The sequence below is a fragment of the Pieris brassicae genome, chromosome 7 (genome assembly GCF_905147105.1).
Source record: "Pieris brassicae chromosome 7, ilPieBrab1.1, whole genome shotgun sequence".
NCBI classification, from domain to species: Eukaryota; Metazoa; Arthropoda; class Insecta; order Lepidoptera; family Pieridae; genus Pieris; species Pieris brassicae.
In genome coordinates this window covers 18,986,206-19,011,636 of record NC_059671.1, presented here as the reverse complement: position 1 = coordinate 19,011,636, position 25,431 = coordinate 18,986,206, and the positions used below count along the sequence as shown (strand labels likewise).

General features: G+C 33.2%; 1 protein-coding gene across 1 annotated transcript in view; it reads right to left on the bottom strand.

Moving 5' to 3' along the window:
• The window catches only part of LOC123711916, a 236,161-nt gene that overhangs the window by 41,282 nt on the left and 169,448 nt on the right, over positions 1–25,431 (bottom strand). Inside the window, exon 5 of the mRNA XM_045664779.1 lies at positions 14,240–14,373. Within this exon, the coding sequence (XP_045520735.1) occupies positions 14,240–14,373 (134 nt within the window). The remainder of the gene's footprint in view (positions 1–14,239; positions 14,374–25,431) is intronic.

Below are 25,431 nucleotides of genomic sequence, written 5' to 3'. Positions count from 1 at the left end.
GATGGACGCCGATCAGATATCTGTGCCTGAGACATTTCGTTTTAACTGCGCACACAGAAATTCTGAAATTAATTGCGAACGACCGCAGGGTTTAGAATCGCATGGGCAAAGATTTCGCTATATTTTTCTCATACTAATCGTACGTTGCTTAAAAGTTATTGATTGATGTAAATAAAAGTATCGACTCGTAGCAATCATTTATTTTTGAATATAGAACCCACGTAGAACTAAGCTCAAATGACAATTACATAAAATTAAAAAACCGGAATCTACAATAACTTTTTATTGTCTATGCTTAAACAAAACCTTATTTGAGTCTCTTCGTTATTTTATAACTTTTTTTTATTAATACTTTTTCTATTAATATATAATATAATTATATTAGGAAGCGTCGAGATTAAGTTAATTCTATACACATATGTTTAATAAAGACAACATTCATGATTAATATTATATAGTTTTCTATATTGTTAAAAAAGCTTGTATTGTGTTAAGTCTATTTTCAACAAAAACCGGTAACGCATTTGCGAGCTTACTGGCAGTGAGTGCGGAGAACCTCCTGCCCGTTTGCCACATAATCTATTAAAAAATTCATAATTTTAAACATTTCTGAAGTTAGCTAGTTGGCACTTTTTTATTAATTCAATTCATAGGAAACCCACATCAGAAAATGACAAGATGGATTATCCTCCTCCCAGACTGGGAAGATATTGTCAAATAAACTGCCAGATGCACAAAAGGTCCAGGACATGCCCCAATGCCCACGCGGGGAAATGAGGGATGACAGCCGAATGGTCAGTGTGAGTTATTCAATATTTAACGTTGATGAATTATACGCTTTGTCCACAATTTAATATAGCGGAAGAGTTTCAAATTAAGAACAAATTTTAATACAGACACAGAGCAAATTGTGAAGTTAAAGTTCTTAATATGAAATTTGAATTAGGTAAATACAGATTATACAAAATCTATAAATATAAAAATAAATCTCGGTTATTTTTGGATGTGTTTATCGTTGGAGGTTTCTGAACGAAAAATTTAAGGAGAACAGAACATTAGAAAATTTAATTTTACTTTTCAGCGAATGACAAAATAAAGATAAAGAAGGCAAGTTTTTGAATTTGTTTTTTTGAATTAATTATTGTTATTAGTTAAGACAGGCCATTGTCGGGTCATCTATGTTATTAATAGAAAAGGGTAAATGTATTATGTCAAACATATAAACATCAACGTTAGATATTTAAAGTTCCACAGCATATGTGTATTTTGCTAAGGAAATAATTGTATTATATTCATAAATGCTCCCCGGCGGTACATAACGGTTTAGCGGTTGTTTCCTTTCTTGAATGACCCTAAGTCGAATTGTTTCGAAAATACTTCAGTGGGTAGCTAATTTTATATAGTAATGGCGTGGCACGGCAAAAACATAAAGAACTCGCAGTTGTCGAACGGCGGACAAGGTGATACGGGGGGAATTTCGTATTATACCTCGACGTCCGATGATGAAACTCAGCTGCAGCTATTTATTTATTTATATATACAATCTAAAACAATTTGTATGCCTTATAATACAAGAAAATATAATATCTCAAATTTAAAATTGCACAAATTCATCAACTATTCGTTGACGTAAACGATACTACCGTGTTGACATATTAATGATAATAAAAAATACTTTAATTCACGTTTAATAGTATAGTCATGCACAAATCTTATCAAAATATAATTAGATTTCAATTATCTTTGTTATTAGCAATTAATTATTCAAACGTTTACATGCAAATGGGACTGTGGGCAAAACCAATTTAAAATCACTAAAGCCTTAACTCTGAGGTTGATTTGTCACAAAAGGTCATAGTGTAAGTTTTGGACAGGGGAAGAGGGTTGACAGATGAATTGTGAGTTGGTCCAAGCATTCAGTTAATGAATACTGCGGGATTGTTAACTGTCTTGTGATAAAATGTCATGTAAATAGAATAAAACGGTCAAATGCCAGAAGATATCCATAAAACTAGCTAATAAAAAATATGTTTATTCTTTTTTCAAAATTTGTAGTTTACTTTGTAAATAACACTCCGAAAGTAAAGGTTTCATATATATCGTCGGTATTATATATAATCAAAGAGTTAAAAAAATACAAAAGAAAATCATAAAAATATATGAAATAAGCGTCTTAATTTACATACTGGCAACACGTTTGACTCCTTGCCATACACCAATTTATTTGGCCGGCTATGTTTATAATAAATATGTACGAGTGCATTTGTTTATTACAATCAATCAATATTTCTCGAATCATTTTAGATTCAGCGCATGATATCTGATTTCATTTGAACATCGACCAACGGCTGACATGGCGTGGTTCTTAATTTACACAGCTAAAGGTGCGCGATACACCAACATCTCACACGAATAATATTATGTGTGTGAATAGCTGTAAGTAGTATTAAAGATGTCTTTGAACAATAAATCCGTTTTGAATATTGCTCAGTTTCATTAATTTCTCGCTGCCTCTCAAAGTGGCGAAGACTACTTCAAGCCCTTAATTATTGTGGTGAGCATGCCGGAAAGCTTTAAGATAATCCCATCACCTTGAACCTTTGATCCTCCGGCCATCTATTACCTCAGGTCTCTTGGTGCTGACGATATATAAATAAGTTATGCAACTAATAAAATATGCATTCTTTTAAATGATGTAATGTAATATTATTAAAATGTATATATAAGTTTTCACCTGTGTATTGTGACAAAAGGCTCGTGACAGAAGTGTATCAAATTGAAAATAAAAAAAGTTGAAATAATGTTTTTACGTAAAATGTATTTATGGCCAGACCAGTTATTTATATATTCACTATTTATGTGTCCGGGTACGTCTGTAGAGCTTGGGGATCCGTAAGGTTCTTACATCATACCCTGTCATATTTTTAGTTATCTAGTGCTGATTGCTCATACATACATTACATATAATATACGGATACTCCTGACATTGAATACATATAAATTTAACCACACATTTATCAGCTAGCCAGCTGTACAATATCTTTACGGATTTGAATACGGTCCGTACAGGAGTTATATTAAACAGTAATTTAAATTGGGGCGTCATTAGATTATATTATAGCAAATTCTCATTCTCGGCTCATCCGCCGAGTCTGCAAGTTGAGCTATATCTTCTTGTCGCCAACATTATGTGGAGCGAGTTGCCCATCGAAAGTATTCCGAACCAACACAACTTAGGATCCTTCAAGAAACCAGCGTTTCTTAAAAGGCCGTCAATGCACTCGTCTTCTTGATATGTTGGTGTCTTTGAGCTGTATCAAATAAAACAGCGTACCCGATTCCGAAACAGCCTTATAAAAAAATGACAATCGAATCCCATCGTTAATTACAGTTTCCGTTTATCTATGGCGTCATAAATTGGATAAAATAAAAATATCTGGAATTGTTGAAATACCAAACAACATCACAGAAGCCTTAACGCCAAGACGGAAGCTCAGATAAACGCTGTTAAAACGCGCGGTGTCAGTTACGAGACATCGTTTGCGCCCCCAAATATAATCGTATTTCCATTATTTCCCACATACTTTATCTTAAACGTGCCTCGTTTATATCTGGCTTGTCTATATTCGATTCGCACTTTCGTTCTTAGAATTATTTACTACACATCTTAGCGGTCATATTTACTATTTTAATTCAATTAAAATCCAAAAGTTATTCATTTATTAAGGTTCAATTTGTACACTTATGCAAGTCAAATTTACGCCATCCGATCGAGGAGGCTTTGTTCTATGAAGGACGGGCAAGAAACACTGCAGGCTCGGGAAATGTTACTTCACAAGTTCAATACATCTACACATAATAATAATAAGATAAAAAATATATAATGAACCATATTAAAGGTCACCATATCATACATAATGCTATATCTATGGTATATGTTACAAAAATTAAAAATACAATAAAAATATTACACTCCCAGTTTTAGATTTTACTATTATTATTACTATTTTATGGTAGTCAAAAAAATTCTAGGCACATATTTATTTAATTATAAGTAATCTTACAGCTAACACACATTATAAAACAAAACGCTTAGACAATACAGAAAGCCAAAAGATATTACATATATAAACAATATATATAAAACAGAAAACAAGTAAGTACATTAAGTATTTTATATATATTAAATATTTTTAAACTAAAGAAAACTAAAATTTTACATTTAAAACAACAAATAATACTTAATATTTCAAATAACTGCTTAAACAAAGCCATAGTCTTCCCGCCTCTTCAAATACTTCCTCACATCTTTGGTGAGGTTCCTCACATCATAGTTGGATAAAACCCGAAACATAGGCGAATTATGCTGGTAATTCAATTTCGTACGAGACACATGGAACAATTTTGTGTATCTTGTCGCAAAAGGAAGAGGGATTTTAAGAGAAATTAACGACAGGATAAGTACTATCTATCCGTCCATTAAGAATGGGGTGTAAAAATAGCAACTCTTGTTGACTCCGACATTCTAATGAGTTTTAATTAAAATGTTTGCAAGAATCTGAATAACTATCGAAACATTGATATTTTTAACTAAGAAATTTCACAAACTTAACAATTATCATACAATGCTCTTTTGCTCCATTATTTTACAGATACTAGTCCTCACACTGGGACATAGCTGTGTTGTGAGTAACCTTCCGCGGTCCATGTCCAAAAAAAGAACAAAAACTTAGTATGTTCATAAAAATGTATAGAAAGGCACAATGCGTGAATGATCTTATGAAAATGGCTCCCGTCTTCGTAGACTGTTTCACCTCAAAGTACCAAAAGCAATAATTTTTCAGTAGCTCCATGAGTTCTATTCGCATGCCTTGTCATGCCTGTTTTGTAATTTCCAGTTGCTTGTATCTTGTAAACCACTTCGGAATTAGCAGTATGTATAATTTTGGAAGGGCCTACTTCTACGATAGTTGTACCACGAAGAACAGTTCGGTGGTCGCTGATACCCAATGTTATATTTAAATAATAAGCCCTGAGTACATACCTCGTTTCCATATATTCTTAACATGAAAGGCACACAATTGTCAGTCGTACGGATAAGGAGGAAATTAGCTTGGGAACAATAAGCGAGGATATACTGATATACTACTAATTCTTTGCTTTCACAATAGTTCACAATACGCACTCACTAATACAAAATTTTGGACGTAACTAATACAAAATATATTTGGCAAAAAGGTAATCAAAATAAAAATGCATAACGCGAGGTAACAAGTAAAAAAATGTGACGATCGGCCGAGTTAAAATATTACAGTTCAGTCTCAACCGAAATTATGAAGATAAAAATATGTATTTCGAACAATAGTCCTACATTATTATAGCGGAATTATAATAAAGGTTAGAACAACTTGTATTTGAACATAAAAAAACTAATTTAAAATTGTTCCAGAACCTATTCAAAAACAATGTTTTGTTTCTTTAGATAAGTTTAATTTGACTGAAATTTTCTATCTAAAGTACTTCGAAAGGTAAAGATGTCCACATGAATTAACTAATTGGCAGACGTTTTAAATAAGATATATATTTAACAAATTAACTGAGCCAGACTCGACAGTAATATGGTTAGTATAATACATTGAGCCTATATACACGTATGTTAGTTTAAACTGAAAATGTATGTTAGTGTAAAGCAATTAAAGCTAAACAAACATATGACAAATACGGAACATAGTTTTTCTTACAGGAATGTAAGCGGGCGTTAAAGATACTACCCTCTTTTTAAGTATGAAAACCTTAAATCGTAAAAAAATACGACACAAATATATGTAGTTTAAAAGTTAAACTTGAAAAGAACAAGTTACCACAAGCGTGGTGAATGTAAAAAGTTGAATAAATTTATATTCAAGCCCCGTCGACTACTCTTTGTGTTGCTAATTCCATTCCATTCTTTTTCCCGCCCTGTCATTACCCAATGTAACATCTGTGCCAGTTTTGGATCACCGCACATGCATATTTCTAATCGCAAATGACTATTATCTGTATTCAAATTTCTTACGTTTATCTCTGGGATTTTACCTGTCATTTTGAATACAGAGTAGAAGTTGATTTAAAAAAATATAGACTTGCGTATTTATCCGATATTTTTTTGGAGTTTTACATTGAGGATCGTATCTGTAAGAGTTTCATAATGTCAATGTATGTAGCTGTCAAACATTTTTTTCTAAACGAGGTTTGATATACTTGACAGTGATCAAGACAGAAGATTGTCACTTTAGATACTAAACAGAATATGTGATAGACAACCGGAGATTTAGCCCTAAAGTCAAATTCCTGAATCATACCCTAATCTGTGATTACGGATTACCTATGGAGTAAGAATGTTAAATGAATGATACAGAACACATTCCATTGATATGGCATACTATGACATATATGTCAAGTGTCAACGTATTGGACTAGAGATGTTGTTGACCAATCACAATCAAAAAAAAGCATCAGAAAAAGATCAGTTCGTATTTCGTTTTAAATTTTCACATCTGTTTTTATGTACATTGATCAGTTTATTCACCTAAAAATCATATTAACAGGAAAGTTTTCTTGATAATAACCGCCTTCTATAAGTATTGTCAGATAACTTATGAGAACGATCGATCTTTGATGCTCATAAAGAGAATAGAGCACCTATCAGAAACTAAATCTATCTTCTTGATTACTCATAAGAGGACAATGTACCAGTAGCCGATATGAAATATTTCGCAATATCTTCTTTCCTTTACAATAATAATTTATTGTCAAAAAATAATTAGAATATCCTATCTTAACCTACATAACAATAATTAAAAATGGATAAACAGAATAAATTTAAAAACTTTTGTCCCTCTAGGACTGTATTTAATGCTGGTAGCATTTCATCTCTGTTTGGCGATTCTTATCAAAATCAAAGTTGGAGAAAAATCCATTATATTTTAACAAGTAATTATTTTCCACCTGCTCTGCGGCCGCTCCAGATTTTAAACTTGTCCGAAGGAGGTGACATAGTTTTAAGTATATATAATTTGTCTGAATAGATCTAAAGCGGTGATCACACCTGGGCTAAAACGGATATTTCTAATTAAATCAATATCAGTAATTATAACACACCCGAATACATTAATACTAATACATAAATGCTAAGCAATACATGAAATATCAATAATTGACATAACATTGTAACTTAGTTACAGTGCCACATACTTTTCTTGGCCGGCGGCTGAAGTTGGTACTACCGGTTACAGCTGACTGACATTGCCAGTTAGCTGTAATTTCTTAGTGCGTAAAATAATTTTACTATCTACCAATATCTAATAAAAGTCCAACTAAAATCTATTTATTTTTATTCATTGCATTTTTAATCACTGTGGAAAAGTTTTAATTATCTAACTGGTTGGTTCTAATAGCTGTATCTTAAAAGATATTTTATTAATAGTTCAGGTAACAAAACCTATCATATCAGTTTTTCTAAGTTTGTGCCACATGTATTTAGGCCTAGAACTGTATCTTCTAGATACTAACACATATTGTTTTATTAAGACTTTATATTTAGAATTTATAAATTTTTAAGTTATCCTGCATGTCTTCAAATTAGTCCATAATGCTTAATTTTTATTTACTGACAATATTAATATCCATGACAGATATCTAGACCGACCAAGAAAATAATGTAGCCCTGTAAAAATAATAATAAATGTCAACAGTAACTTTGTAAATCCTCCTTTAAACGATAAATCTCTTTACATAAAACATATCTCGTATATAGCTCAGTTAACTCAAAATCCAATGCATTTTTTTTGTTCGAAGGGCTAAATGAACCATCATCCTCCAATAACTATTTTCCTAGTTGCTCGTAAATCGGATTCCACATATCATATTCATAGTGTACGCATTACGATGTGTTGGCTCAATTTTCATATCGCGAACAGATCACGCCTATCTCGCCTGCGAAGTCTGATGGCCTACAATGCGACATTCTCAGTCGCCAATGTTCGACAATGTTTGGTGTCTGAATATCGTATGGACTAAATTTTATTTTAAATCAAGCCGCTCATTTGGTCCATGGTACGTAAGACAGTTTGTTCTTATAAATGCTGATATATTGCTTGTTGAAGCGCTAGATTAACGCTGTATTAAACGAGAATTACTGCATTAAGACATGTCTCATTAGGTGTTATGAGATTAGCGCTATTACTCCAAGTTGTTATGCATTATCAACAACCAAGTTATATAAAACAAGTATAACAATTACCTGATATATATGAACTGTATTTCAGGTCTGCCAGTAACATATAAAGTCAAAGGTACGTTTTTTTTATGGAACTGGAATCAAACGCGCAAGAAGTCTTACAGAAGGCTCGCAAGTTGTGTCGGCCTAAATTAGGACCTAAGTGCGATGTACGGATTCTCGATTGTGAGGAAGTTGCATAGAGCTGGTTAGCGCTACACGTTTTTAATTTCTCATGTGATTTTCACACATGTACATTGTATTATATACTCTTATCTATCTATGATAATTCTATTTCATATTTTCATAAGTATCTAATTGTTCTCATTTTAAAAGGTGTCATGTTTGAGAGCAAAAACAAAATAAAGTAAGATAAAAATGAATTATTCGAATATGTAACTAATAACTATAGCATTATTTATATTGTTGTTGTTTTAATTAACGTGTTATGATTAAATCTTTTAATTTAAATAAATTAGAGTAGAAAGAGTGAAACTTCTTTATGACCTTTTTTTTCGAAAAATTATGTACTATATGCCTATAACTTTACAGAAATTGGTTTAATAAAGTTAAATACTTAAGATAAAGTTTAACAAAAGGCTTTTGTTATCATAGACATGAATACAAATAATACAAATATTTCATTTTACCTTATTACTACTAAGATTATTACAGAATTTCATTAATTGTAATAGAATGATTACTATCATTGTTATCATTATTATAAATTCTTATTATTAATGGCTTCGAATCTCTTGTACTTGAACTGTGGTAGGAACAACAAAAAGATGTTGCGTAACGGAAAAATGTGACGCGTAACCGAAAAATGTGACGGTAAATTTTTTCCAACGCCGATAAAGAAGTTTCACTTCAAAAATCTCTAGATAAAGTTAACTTAAAAACGTTATTTTACAAATTGTACATTTGATAAATCAATGCTGTTTTGTTTGACCATCAAACCTTACTAAACGACTGCGAATACCGCTACGAATTGATTGTATTTCTCATAAATAAATATTAAACATGAAACCGCCCATCACATATAAGTAAATTAATAACTGGCCGTTTGAACACAGCCACACCTCGTTATACAATGAGAACCGCGAAACGCAAGTCATAATAAAACTTAATCCCGCATTGGTGTCTTTTTACGACATATTCAATCCGCTTAAGTGTCACTATCCAAGACTAGCTCAAGTTTCATAAAGGTGTAGATCGTCCAATACTCACGAGTATTATACGTTTTATGCTGAATTTTATTTAAGATCTTGATTTCTTGGGCGTATTACTTTAGAATTCAAATGCATAAGACGTTTATGGCATATATAAAGCAAAATTCTAGTTGTGTTTGTGTTAAGTGTTTTTTTTAAGAATTAGCCGCGCATCACCACTATGTGGAACCTGAAGTATTTCCGAACCAATTCAAGTTAGGGTCCTGCAAGAAAAGAGGGCATTCTTAAAAGGCTGGAAAGGCACTTGCGAGCCTTCTGGCAATGTAAATGTTCATGGCAGCAGTATCACTTAACATCAGGTGAGTAAAATATTGTAAGGATTTAGAGCTTCATTAAGGCATTCGCCTTGAAATTTATAAAGATTTTTAAGTGCTAAGGTCAGTGCGACTTATTAATAAGGGAGTAGAACTCTTTAGTACTGTTTTATGATGTTTAGGGATGCACCAATTTTGCGTGCATCGTCCTCGTGACATCGGTTTGTATACCCTACACCCTTTGTCTTCTTTGCCGATGAGTATGTCTGCGATATTATATATGACGTGGAAAAAGTGATACCTGTATCTTATATTCCATAATAAACATATTTTTATTTATTTATTTACACTTCGTTACACTACAATATAATTTTATTCTTGATATTCAGTTGACCACTTACCGAATTCATAACTTGCAGTGTTCATTATTTGTGATTGTGTCTTAGGTTTTTTTATCGATTATGTTTAATGTGGTATTGATAGAAAATAAGTTTAAAATAAACGTGTTATAAAAGTCAGTTTTCTTACGAAATGATAGCAATGTAAGCCGATAAGGCAACGATTCAAACTAAAATACACGCTGATTAGTTCCACACCAATAAATATATGTGAATTGAAAATAGTGTATTTGCACACGTTATTCGATTCAGTGAAGTTGAAAGAAACCTCTCGAAGTGAAACATGTTTTTGAAGTTCGTAGTTTTATTGTCAATGACAAAAATTTTCAATGCGATTTTGCTCGCTTTGAAACATGCATGGATTAAAAATGGAATAAGACTACAAAAGATGAAGTGTGGCAAAACTTGAAATTGTAAACATTTTTAACCGATTTCAAGAAGGTTTTCTTTGATATGTGGAAGTTGAGATTGGATTGTTCATGATCGAATTAGTGGGTATTGTTTTGACAAGCATTCACGCACCTGCCGGCAACGCACTCGCGAGCCTTCTGGCAATGTGAGTGTCCATGGGCGGCAGTATCGCTTAACATCAGGTGAGCCTCTTCCCCATTTGCCTCCTATTACATAAAAAAGCGCAATGTTTGTCTATACTTGTAGAAAACTAAGCGTATATTGAGATGTGCGTGAGATATGCTTAAAGAAAAAAAAATGTGGACATTCATACATCCCATTCTACCCTCCTTCCTTTTTTAAGATTTCTTGTCACGAAAACTGAATGAACTTGAACGAAAACACATTTTTTTCGAAATTAACAATATAATAACAATAATTAACAATAAAAAGTAAAAAAATCACCTCTGGTGGCCAGTCCAAACCGCTCTCAAAGATTGTATTGATTCCCGTCATAGTGGTTATTTTAGTAAAGATATCAATGAACTATCTATGAGATCCGAACAGTGCATATATAGTTATGGTACATACTTTGACTAAGAAATATATTCTATTTAAAGAAAAAAAACTTAGTTTTGTTCCTCCCATACAAAACGCCAATTTCCTATACAACGTAATATTATAGGAAAATATCAATTGACTCACTTACGAGTATAAGTAATATATTAATATAATAAATGACAATAACACTGAATAATATACGAGAAAGCTCCTCTCGTTCAGGCGAACCACATTTGCTCATAAATATCGCATAGGATTTAAACGGAATAATTTTATGAGAATTGTATTATCGGTTTAATTCGCTTGAACATTGAAAATTGAAAAGATTTAATACAAAAGTCTTTTAATATCTGGCACTATACCTCCTTTTAGATATGGTAATATGACTATATTAAAAAAGTATGTTTATCCACGACTAGGGATGTGTATTTAGGATTTCAGGATTTGTCGACAAATACACTGGAACGTTAATCAAACCGTTTTTTCTATATGAGTTTTGTAATATTTAAGGGGTTCAGAACGATATTTTAAATGGATTCGGGATTTATCTAAGTGTGACACCATTAGTTATTGTGATTTAGTCAAATCTAAAGTTTTTGAGACACGGAATTATCTCAGTGCTATGTCTCATCTCTGAATATAAAAGCCTTAAATTTGCTATGCCCTGAAGTTTGACGAACATTTTATGATTTTCGATGATGAAATGAAAGGCTTCAGTGAGTTCAGCTAAATATGTGTAAATTAGAGAATATCTACTTTCCACACCACTGGGCTAGTTGTTCCACAGGGTCTAGCCTGGATTCTGCTACCATGACGTCAATCACTACGACCTTTCAGTCGCTCTCGACTGGTTTCATCAACCATGCGGGAGGAGGCCCGGTATAGGTGTAGTCCTATTGGGAAGAGATTCCCATAACAAGGCACGTAGGATAGCCGTATCGCTTTGCAGGTCTTACGGGGTCTTCTAAGGCAAACTGCAGCGTAAGGTGGCGGTTGATCGACCTCATGTGAGAGTACTACTCTTTTAGAGTGTCGTTATAGCATTGTCGCTAGACGGGGCGCGAAAAGACCTGGCTGTTAACCCGAACCCCAGTAGTTAACAGTGGGCAATTAAGTAGTTTATTACTAATTATAGAAATGTAGGTAAATCATTTATCACATTAAATCTTCATACGTAGCAGTAATCATGTCCTACTCAAGCATTCATTAAGCTTGCACCGGTTATAATTATCAATTAGTTCGCGCTGACGTCACCGCTGAAGTCTGACGTGACGTCATGACAGCCCGTGACAAATGAGAAGCTTCTATTGAAGTAAGATTTTAATACATAGGGCCGAAAAAAGCTTAAAAATATTATTCGAAAATTTTAATTATACGAGGAAAATCTCGATGACTTCCGGGAATAGTAGGAATGCTAATTTTCGTGTATTTATTATTTATTTTGTCTTTATGGGATATATTTTTTCAAGTTAAAACAAAATACAGTAGAACTGTCGAATGACTTATTAATGAAAATGATATAGTATCTCAAAACGAACGACATAACTTAATCGTGAAATACCAAAAATAAATAGGAATAAATAGGAATGCTAATTTGCGTGTATTTATTATTTATTTTGTCTTTATAGGATATATTTTTTCAAGTTAAAACAAAATACAGTAGAACTGTCGAATGACTTATTAATGAAAATGATATAGTATCTCAAAACGAACGACATAACTTAATCGTGAAATACCAAAAATAAATAGGAATAAATAGGAATGCTATTTTGCGTGTATTTATTATTTATTTTGTCTTTATAGGATATATTTTTTCAAGTTAAAACAAAATACAGTAGAACTGTCGAATGACTTATTAATGAAAATGATATAGTATCTCAAAACGAACGACATAACTTAATCGTGAAATACCAAAAATAAATAGGAATGCTAATTTGCGTGTATTTATTATTTATTTTGTCTTTATAGGATATATTTTTTCAAGTTAAAACAAAATACAGTAGAACCGTCGAATGACTTATTAATGAAAATGATATAGTATCTCAAAACGAACTACATAGCTTAATCGTGAAATACCAACAATAAAAATATAACTAAAGTAAGCACCTACCAGTAATACCTCGTTTATGTCACTTTGAATATTTAAACAACTAATTTGAGTTGATTTGAAATAAATACATATTTATTGCCGAAATCAAAATCTCTGCCAAGTAGTACCAGAAGTTATAATTCTTCTTCTTAACCGTGCACACTTTTCAGACTGGTTGCGATTGGTTTCTGGTCCACATCGTTATTCCGTCCAGAAGGCATTGGGCGTATAATCATAGACCTTCACTTTGGTCTATCCTTTGCATTTCGCACTGTTGTAGAGAGCATTCCTACACATGGCTTGGGATGACAAGCCTCTCTAAAAAAATTATTTCCTTGAAATATGTCCAAAAAAGAAGAAGTTCAATATTTATATATGTACCAACGACCTAAGTCTTTTTTTATATTTGAAGTGTTTTTAATGGAACTGTTGGTCTGGTATACGTTCCACGGTTGTCCAGAAGTGATCCGAGATTATGTCAAAAAACTGAGGGGTGACATTTTAAAGGAAATAAGGTGCGTTCCGTTTGATCTGTTCAACAGCATCTCTAGTCTGCGATGACGCGTTGATACTATGATAATCCGTTTGTTTGTCCAATTAAACGCAATAAAATTCGTCTTTCATCCGTCGTTTTTTTACACAGTCTCATTCAATGTCGATTGTAACTAATTTTGTAGGTTTTAATTCTTGCGTTTTTATATTATCATTAGCATTTATACAGAACTGCCATCCCACCTGACATTAAGTGAGATGCACGAAAGGCACACCTGTTCAGAAGATGTATATTTAACCGCCGCTTAAATCTACCCAAATTAAACTATCTGGAAGAGTGAAGGGGAGAGGAGGAGAAAATGAGAGGGGCACGGAGTTCCACTCCTTTACTGTTTTTGGGATGCACATTTGGGGTGCGGGTCAAAAGCCCATATGCAATTTTAAAAACCTAAAATAAAATAATACCAGCCGACCGCTAACTTGCACCACATTATCAGGATATAGATTGTCATACACCAAATATAATATTCATCCCTAAATAAATGATGACTTTAAATTTTACTTACATCTCTTCCATTGAGAAGCCAGGTAAGATTTGCAGGTGGATCGGCCGGTGGTGAGGTACACTGTGCGCGTAAAGAGTCACCAGACGCGTACCAGCCTTTTTCTGCTTTTATCGAAGGCTTTTCAGGGGGAAGTTCTGTGGACAATGATATTTATTGTATTAAATAATTAGTTCATACATTCAAGTACAATATTAAGTTAGGTCGCTGGCCCCAAAACTGCGGCGAGTATGAAACTTTTTTTATGTAAAACAAGGCGAGTGCGTTGCCGGCCTTTCAAAGTTTGGTACAATATTGTTATTGTTTATCGGAAGGAAGATTAAGTGTTCTAAATGTATCCTATGTCTGCTCGTTACTACTCCATGATCTAACTGCTTTGATAAACGATATCTCGTCAAAATAGGCGTTCAAAATTGAAATAGTTGTTTGCATTACCCTAAATTTTTTGGGAAATTATTATAAAAGCTAAACGAATATCCGTTAAAGTTATATTTAAGTTGAAAAGAGTCAGCGAAAAAGAGATTTTTAGGATATTAGTCATTAATATTAAAATTTAACGAATAAACGTTTCGACCAGCCAGACCACTGGATATTTAAAAAAAATATATTTACATTTATATCCATAAAAGTTAGATTTAAGAAAATAGTTAGCGAATAATCATTTTTTTGAAGAAATGGGTTCAAATATGTCGCAGCCAACTAGCTTGATTAGCCGTTCAATTAACACCCTAGCCGTTTAACTAGCGGCCTGAAAGATGTTCAACCAGTTGATCAAACAGCTAGCCAAATGACTTGGATCGATGACTTTTCATTACTTGCCTGTTGACTGTTTATTTAAATTTGATTCCACTTTCTGCCACTCTCAAACTCGAAATGAAACTCCTCTAACTGTCAATATGGAGTCGGCAAACCACAACTTTGATGGTGTTGTACAAAGTTACATGAAAAACAACAAGTACAATGGATGATTGTAGTGACAGTTAATTAAAAGGCTAGGCTGTTGAACGGCTAATTAAGCTAGTTGGCTGCGACATATACGCAGAGAAAACATATTAAAATCCCTGGCTTAGGTTTCTGGAATTAGGATATTTTAAAGTGAAACTTCTTAATCGGCGTTGGAAATAAATTTACCGTCACATTTTTCCGTTACGCGTCACCACGGTGGATTCGAAGAGTATCTCCAGCTGAGTAGGGATAGCATGTCGTTTAACAATGATAGTAATAATTCTATTACAATTAATGAAATTCTGTAATAACGTCAGTAGTAATAAGGTAAAATGAAATAATTGTATTATTTGTATTCATGTCTATGAGAATAAAAGCATTTCGTTAAACTTTATCTAATTTAACTTTATTTAACCAATTTCTGTAAAGTTGCATATAGTAGATCATTTTTCGAAAAAGAAGAAAGAACTTTCACTTCTTATGTGTGTACACTAGTACACGCACATATTTTTTTATTGGCAAGTTGCTTATAAGCTTTCTGTGTCTGACACTCGCCGTTGACATTCAGGTATAAGGCTGCCTCACGTACGGGTGATTAAATGTGTACGTAGATAGAAAAGTCCTCAACGTCCTGAAAGCCTCACGCTCAAGACCCAGTCCTGGAAGTCATAACATATAAAATAAGCCCAAGAAAGCACAAAGCTTTATCTTAAAAACAATAAAGTCTTTCGTGACTAATGAATATTGAGCGTTTAGTTCATTCTCAGGAATGTCCATTGATCATTTAACGCCCAAATTTTTAATCCAATTTTTCGACCTCAATTATCGAATTGCCCCAAAATTGTCAGCGTTATTAAAACATCCCAAGGCAATTCCCAAAAGATTATTTTGACGGTATTAATTAAAAGGGTTGTGATAAATTTCTTGTACTTAGCACTGAATTTTACAAAATTTTCTTGTCTTTGCTTAATATGTTTTCGATGTAAATTATGTGTCTACGCGAATCAAACCGATAACAATTAAGTGTGATTTGTGACCAAGCTAACTCGAAAAATAACATTACTGCTTTTACAACATTTTCATGTAACACGTTAATACAATAAAATAATTACATATAAATAATAATTTGCTGAAAAGCTAAAAAAAACTTAACAGAAAATGATTTATGATTTTATAATTTAAAATGAAGTCACGACAAAGATGAATGAAGAAATATGGCGGAGAAAATCTAGGATATTAAGATGGATTTTTATGATACGTAATAGAAAATAATATCAAACGATTTTATAGTAAATGCAGACTTGTTTATATATTTAACTTGGAATAACGCGTTTTTATGTAAATAAAATATCTCTAACTGTAAAAGAGGTTCTCTTTGACGCAAATCTCAATTATATTGCTAAGACGGATCTTTTTATAGCTTTTAAATCGAGTACAACTAACTAGACGCTACTCTACGATACCTTTATAGGTCTGGGCTTTAGGTTTCTGTATCTGTTTCGTGATCATTTAGTTAATGAGCAAGCAGGTGATTAGCCTCCCGAGCCTGGCACATATCATCGACACGATGTTTTCCTTGACCGTTAAATGCGCACATAGAAAGAAACTGCATTGGTGCACAACCGGGGATCGAACCTACAATCACAGCGATGAAAGTCGTACGCTGAGGCCGCTAGGCTTACACTGCTCTCTTTATATATATTAGGTCCTTACATATTGGCGTTTTGTCGTACTGGCCACTTTGACCTCAAATACCTCCTCTTTGGTTAGGAATTTCAAATTCAAATTTGTAAATTTACTCATGTATTTGTGCGTCGATGACCGTCATTCATTTGTTTTTTTCTTCTATTTTTTTTCTGTTTGTGTCACTCGTTTTACAAAATGGAAAACTTAAAGTATCGCATTATTTACGAGTACGAGTTCCGCCGTGGCACTGGTGCTGCGGAAACGACTCCAAGGGTGAATGATGTGTATGGCGGTCATGTTGCAAAAGTCAACACAGTTCGTTTTTGCTTCCAACGTTTTCGTTCTGGAAATTTCGACCTGCAGAACAAGCCCCGTGGACGGCCTGAGACCCAAGTTGATAATGAAGTATTGAAGGCTATTGTGGAAGCGGATCCATCGCAAACCACGTCCGAGTTAGCTGCAGGCTGCGGTGTTAGTGTTAAAACTGTTTTCACTCGAAGCAAAATGGGAAGATTAAAAAGCTTGAAAGGAAGCAAACCACACGAATTGACTAAAGCAAACGTGCGTCGACTGCTGCGTTATATTACTGAACTGAAATGAAGGTATTTTAAACCGAATTACCTGTGATGAAAAATGGATTCTTTACGATAATCGGAAGCGCTCAGCGCATTGGTTGGATGGTGGCCAGCCAGCCAAAACCTGCCCCAAGCGAAAGTTAACCCCAAAAAAGTTACTTGTAAGCGTTTGGTGGACTAGTGACGGTATTGTTCAATTGCAAACCATGATGGAAAAGCTAGCGGCTAAACAACCATGGCTGGTCAATCGCTCCACGCCACTGCTACTTCACGACAACGCTAGACCACACACTGCACAATAGACGGCTACCAAATTAGAAGAGCTTCAATTGGAATGTCTAAGACATCCTCCGTACTCCCCGGACCTTGCTCCAACAGATTACCATTTTTTTCGAAACTTGGACAACTTCTTGCAAGGGAAAAAAATTAACTCTGATGGGGCAGTCCAAATCGCCTTCACAGATTTTATTGATTCCCGTCCGACTGGTTTTTTTAGTAAAGGGATCAATGAACTACCTATGAGATGGCAAAAGTGCATAGAAAACAATGGTTCATACTTTGATTAATTACATATATTATATTTAAAAATATTCGACTTTTTGTTCCTCCCTTACAAAACGCCAATTTCATATGTAAGGACCTAATATTATATTATTATTTAATCTATACTAAGGAAAAATATTTGTGTATGTAATGAACTCAAAAACGACTGAGCACCACGTGCGTACTACTTTTGAAAATAATTATTATATCAATGATCATTTGCATGAAACAATTATTAATATAATAACTTACTAATTTATTTTAGCAATATGACAATGTAGTGATAAAATAATAAAAGAGTTGACTAATTGTTATGACTCATAATGTAAAATGTAAAATTCCTATTAAGACAAATTTGCACGCCATTACGTGTGGCAGTTTATGAAAAAACAGATGGCGCTTCTAACAGACGTTTCCCGCGCTTTATGACAGTCAATAAATTATATATCATAATGTTATTTGTTAAATTACATCTATTTATTACCGTATAGAAAATAACGTATATCGTTAAGAAAATAATTTCTGTATTTATCTATATGTCTTCTACAACTGAACTTGCTTTAATACTTTTACTGTTGTTGTATATAATTAATTTAGTTGTTATTTTATAGTATAAGTATAATTTCTCAAGTAAGTGAATGGACAGTTCTTAATGAGAAATAAATATCCTGAACCGTAAATTATTTCACTATTAGAATTTCATTGCTTTTGGCTTACATCGGTGTGTAAAGCAGAGGTAGGCTGATGACACAGCGACCGATCATACATTAGTATCTCAGCCGTATGTGTAGTAATTTCCTCCACAATTACAACGCTTAATGCGAGCAAGTTTCATCGCATTAACGTGAATAAACACATTGTTATTTCTCTTTTATATTATATTATAATAATCTTACGCAACTAACGAATTATTATATACGTATATATGTAAAATAAGTAGCTGTAGGTGATAAGCATATAAATAAATAAATAAATGACGTTTTTGTATGCAATTTCGATGTAGTTTCTAATATCCGTAAAACTGACATCGCAATCATGGAAGCTCGTGGTACAAAAACTCATTGGGATCGAGATCGTCAGTATATATTGGACACAAAAAGGGTATTAATTCGAGAGGGATACAATCATTATCTCGGCCATAAATGTAATTTTTATAGTATAATTTAATAATATAATTTTATAGACTTTAGTTTCAAAAAGGCTTCAGTTTTAGCATTCTCAGATCTAAGAACCGGATAGAAAATGCGGAAGCAATTCTAATTATGATATGTAATTTATGACATTCTCGTGTCACGGTGTTTGTAATTAATCTTCTCTAAGTGGCTCGACCGATTTTCGTGAAATTTTGTGTGTATATCGGTTAGACAACATCTATATTTCAACCCTGTAAATGTTAAGGTTAGTTCACCCCTAATTTTTAATACATACAACCCTTAATTTTCACCCCTCTACGATCAACTCCTATTTTTTATTTGTTATTTACAAAACTTATGACTTGAACTCTGAGGTTTATATAGAGAAAAATTCACAGAAAAACCGTGGTATATACTAAAATGGTAGGCTAAGTAAAATAACGTTACGGAGAAACAAAGTTCGAGGGGGGAGCTGTATTTGTATAAAACCTTGTACTAAATTTTTTTTTAAATTATTTACACTCCAATCATTGTGATTAGATTAGTACTATTGCCCCATAAGAACACTTATATATATAAATATATATGAGTTACTTCTTTTACTATATTTCGCCCTGACGAAAAGCTTCTAGTCTAAACAGAGACTAAGACTAATTTCGTTTTCTTTCCGTCTATTGCTTATTTGAAATGCCAAACTTAATAAGCCTCAAACTGTGTAATCAAAATAAACAAACGTGACGAGCGAAAGGCCTCGAAGCATTAACCCCAGTGCCCGCATGTGGGAACAGATTAACCGCCCCCAGAGCCGACTTTGGTAACTCTGACCTTCCTGTCTTAAATTACTTAAGTTTAATTGCTGGTCGTGTAATATATGTTCGAGTAAGAGTTTGAAAATATTTTATATGTGGGTGTTAGTGTTTTAGTTAATTGTCGCGTTTTGCAAAAAATCAAACACACAACTACACGCAACACTCGTCGAGCGAGTTTGCTTATCTTGCCGAAGCCGCGCACAAATTATTTAAAGAGGTCGATTAGGTATGAGGGTGTGCATCCTGTGAGAGTATCCATAACCATCTAAAATTCGCAATATTAGCGCGTTTAACAAATTCAAAAGGGCATTAATACATATCAGAGTGAATCTACTAAACTGAAATTTGGACGTGTATTTCGCTGGTATATACATAATGTTTCTTATGTAAATAAAATATAATTTTGTAATGAGAAATAAAGCTCTTTAAACATTTTATTGTAAATAATAGGTACTATGAACAAGGTTAAAAAAAATTCTACAAGCAACTCTAAAACGACAGTAAAAAAATACAAAAATCCATTTTTTTCCTCACATTGGTTGCCGGGAATCGGTTGCATTATGTCACCTGTATTATATATCTGTATGCAACGAAGTGTTAATAAATAATAAATAAAATAAATTTATTTCAATTACATTTGTTTAGTAAAATAGATGCATGCTATCAATTGGATTTCTAATGACGACGTATCCTACACTCTATTTATTAGCAAACTTCCCTTAAAGATTATATAAGGTAACTTTTATACAGGCTTCTAAAATTCTGTGTTTTCTAACTATACACTAAACGGCACTTCGAAGGACTGAACGCCTTTGTCAAATTATATCCTTTAGTCACGCTTATACTCAGTGGATTGTACATCTGTGCAAAGCTCCACAGACTACATCAGTAATTAGACTTAACTTAGAACTGTACCTATTTTGGACAGATACAAAGCATAACTAAGTATACGTTAGGTGAGTTTAGGTAAGTTTTGACCCCGATTTTTTAAATAGTAACATGTATCACGTATATACTTGTATACAATGTGTTACATAGGTAATCACATTAAATGTTAACGCACAAGAGCTCAACGATTTTGAATATCACAAGGTCATAATAATATCTTTTTGTATTTTACTAAAAACATCATATTGGATGTAGTAAAACTATAATGGATAGTTCCTATTGATAATTACAGACGTTGCCATTTTGTGTTACGCTATTGTGCGAAAAGTAAGGATATATCTATCTAACAAATGATATTTTGATATTTGACCCCTCAGTCGATTTGACGCTGTGACTGAAACTGGTTTTGTAATTTGTGCACGGTTTTGTAATTATTTTTAAGTCTTACGAATGAAGAAGTTGAATGTAAAAATCCCAATATAAATTAATAAATGACGTGTAAATAGTGGTAGTTGCTTAAGAATCTAGGAGTAGACCAATTAACTATAGGTACAAATAAAAGTAAATTAATAATTGCTAACAACAAATACAATTTTTTACCCGTTAACGTGAAGGGGCACATTAAAATTAAAAACCTTATTGGACGCAGGAATAAGTTCCCTACCTTAATGTTGCATTTTATTTTTATTCTAAAGACGATTACGTTTTATTTAACAAGTACTCGTCCGTCATATAATAATTTCCAAACACAATATAATCGTCGTACATGCAACTTAAAGTAGATCGACTCATCTGTTATGATCAGTTATACTATTATAAATGCACAAAATTCTTTGATGTCGCCGACTCTAGTTCATAGCTTGTTGCGCGCTGCTTTTTAAAAAGTCATATAGGTATAATTTTTACATAAAGTTTATTAACGTGAGTAAACCCAATTTAATCAAACGTTAACCTATTTAATGTATCACAAAGGTACATGTATCATAGACTAAACGGCATACATAGTTATATAGTTGAGATTTATTGAAATATCATTAGGTTTAATATTTACGTCCGGATTGTAGGTACCATCTTTTGATCCTAGTATCAAGCCAATGCGCGGCTTTGCTGTTTTTTACCGATGTCTAGTATTAATGAAATTGCAAGGGTACTAAATTTATTGACACATATTATTTTAATTTGTTTGTATGGAAAAATGGGTTTCTTAATTATTAACGTTTTGCTTAATATGCATATTGGCACTGAAAAATATATGTGATTACGTTTAAAATATAATATATCCTTCCTGAAAAGAGCGTACCAATTCTTAAAAGGCCGGCAACGCACTCGCGAGCCCTCTGCCATTGAGAATGTCCTTGGGCGGCGGTATCACTTAAGATCAGGTGAGCCTCCTGCCCGTTTGCAGTGTTGACTTATGGCTTAGAGCTTGCAAATCGGAAATTTCTTTATATAAGATACTAGTCTTTGAAAATACAAATGATCGAAAAAATGGATATAAGGTTGATATATATAATTATTAATTGCAATTTTCTTGTTATTATACTATAATTAAATATTAGGTCCTTACATATGAAATTGGTGTATTTCGTACTGGCCACTTTAATCACGATGCTCTCCTCTTTGGTAAGGAATTCCAAATTCAAATTTGTACAGCTATTTACTCATGTATTTGTGCTTCGATGACCGTCAGTCATTTGTTTTTTTTCTTCGGTTTTTTCTGTTTGCGTCACTCATTTTACAAAATGGAAAACTTAAAGTATCGAATTATTTACAAGTACGAGTTCCGCCGTGGCACTAGGTGCTGCGGAAACGACTCGAAGGGTGAATGATGTGTATGGCGGTCATGTTGCAAAAGAAACACAGTTCGTTTTCGGTTCCAACGTTTTCGTTATGGAAATTTCGACCTGCAGAACAAGCCCCGTGGAAGGCCTGAGACCCAAGTTTCAGTACAAATGAATTATTGAAGGCTATTGTGGAAGCGGATCCATCGCAAACCACGTCCGAGTTAGCTGCAGGCTGCGGTGTTAGTGTTAGAACTGTTTTCACTTGAAGCAAATTGGGAAGATTAAAAAGCTTGAAAGGAAGCAAACCACACGAATTGACTAAAGCAAACGCGCGTCGACTGCTGCGTTATATTACTGAACTGAAATGAAGGTATTTTAAACCGAATTACCTGTGATGAAAAATGGATTCTTTACGATAATCGGAAGCGCTCAGCGCATTGGTTGGATCCTGGCCAGCCAGCCAAAACCTGCCCCAAGCGAAAGTTAACCCCAAAAAAGTTACTTGTAAGCGTTTGGTGGACTAGTGCCGGTATTGTTCATTGCAGTTTTCTCAAATCTGGCCAGACTATTACGGCTGATGTCTATTGTCAGCAATTGCAAACCATGATGGAAAAGCTAGCGGCTAAACTACCATGGCTGGTCAATCGCTCCACGCCACTGCTACTTCACGACAACGCTAGACCACACACTGCACAATAGACGGCTACCAAATTAGAAGAGCTTCAATTGGAATGTCTAAGACATCCTCCGTACTCCCCGGATCTTTCTCCAACAGATTACCATTTTTTTCGAAATTTGGACAACTTCTTGCAAGGGAAAAAATTTAACTCTGATGGGGCAGTCCAAATCGCCTTCACAGATTTTATTGATTCCCGTCCGACTGTTTTTTTTAGTAAAGGGATCAATGAACTACCTGTGAGATGGCAAAAGAGCATAGAAAACAATGGTTCATACTTTGATTAATTACATATATTATATTTAAAAATATTAGACTTTTTGTTCCTCCCATACAAAACGCCAATTTCATATGTTAGGACCTAATATAAAGCTATGAGAGGAAGATATCTTTCTTAAAAGTACTATAACAAAGGACATTACTATTAAGCCAGCGTACACAGTGTAAGACGGTACTACTAGTGTCTGTGGTTAGCCATAGATTATAACAGGGAGTCTGTGCGGCATGTAGCATACACATTTGTCATTATTTATACAACAACCAACTGAACGAAGTAAGAATTCCATATATTTGATAGTTTAAAAAACGTCTTATAAATCAAACAACTAAAAAGATTTTTCTTACGCAATCAAAAATGAAAAAAACATCTTTTATTAAAAACCCGTCCAACTAATATTATATTTGTTCAGTTGTAGCAAATTTCAATTTCTGTTCAGAAGCCGAAATAATATTTGCGATGAGACGAAGCATGTCTTGCTCGTTAAGTTACGATTTGTCAAGTATTGACTTTACCAGTTCGTTGCTTCAACGACTGTTTTATTTTTTCGTAGCCATTTCACCTTGGCAACGTTATCGAATATTTGTTATATCATTTAACTTAGTACGAATATTGCTTATTTTATGAACAGTTAAGTTTATTTGTTTATAAATGTTAATAAAGCTAAAGAAGACATATCTGTACAGAGACGTTCATTAAATTAACCTGTAACAGTACTGTGGTATAGCTACAGAGTTTATTCCTTGGGTTGAACGTGCTTATTCAAAAACTAATGGTTTAAATTTCTGAGATAGTCCATTTCCTAGGAAGATTATACACGGTATAATATAATGATATGTATGTTAGAATGGAAATTGGTGTCTTGTGTCAGTGACACACTGCCATCATTTGAAATAATTTTTTTAAAATCTTTTTATCTTTAAATTTTCTTTACTCTCTCTGGATTGGTAAGATTATAAGTTATTATTTTTATCCAATATTAAGATTTCCTTATTCCATTATTTAGGATTTCCTGGTAGCGGTGATTAAATTGTATAAATAAATAATTAAAATGGTAATGGGTAAAGTTAGGAACACTTAGAGACGGACTCAGAATCCTCAATTACATTACATTTCCATAATCATCCTCTCGAAAATTATAGTGTATGCAATAACGAATGTTACCGTTGCGTTAGTAAAAATTATCATATTAATATTTTTTTACTGTAATACTATTTAACACAACTTAGATACAACGCCCGGATTAACGAGTTGTCCTACTTCCGATTGGATCTTCTGTGAATTTTCTAGTTTAGGCACCTGGAAAGGAAATATTTTTGCAACAAAACCTAGGCATTATACAGTACAACCTTAGTTCAACTTGCCCAATTTTTGGTATATTTTGCTGCAGTTTCCTCATAAATTGGGCAAAACCGAAACGCTTGATATTAGCAAAGGCCCGGAAAAGGATTCGTGCGAGATATTGTTCCAAAACAAAAAGCAACCTGGCACAACCCTTCCATAAACTTTGCCAAACTTGTTTATGTCACCATTGATCATAACCGTTTGAATTTCGAATAAAATTGTAAGGTGGTTTAGAACAAATTTTAATTAACGTTCACTTCATCAGATTTTCTCTTTTCAAAAATATACTCGCGCCAAGAATATTAATAAAACATAAATTTAAATTTCATCACTGCCCCACTCAAATTGATTGGTGCATACAGATAATGGCCCAGAAACTCTATGTATAACATGTATACATGTAAGTATTACAAGTTTAACTGTTTGAGAAATATAAATCCATTATTATAATCCCTTTTTTTTTGATTTATATAATTCTAACATGTTCAAAATTCAAAAGCATTTATTCATAGGGACAGAATGTACACTTATGAAC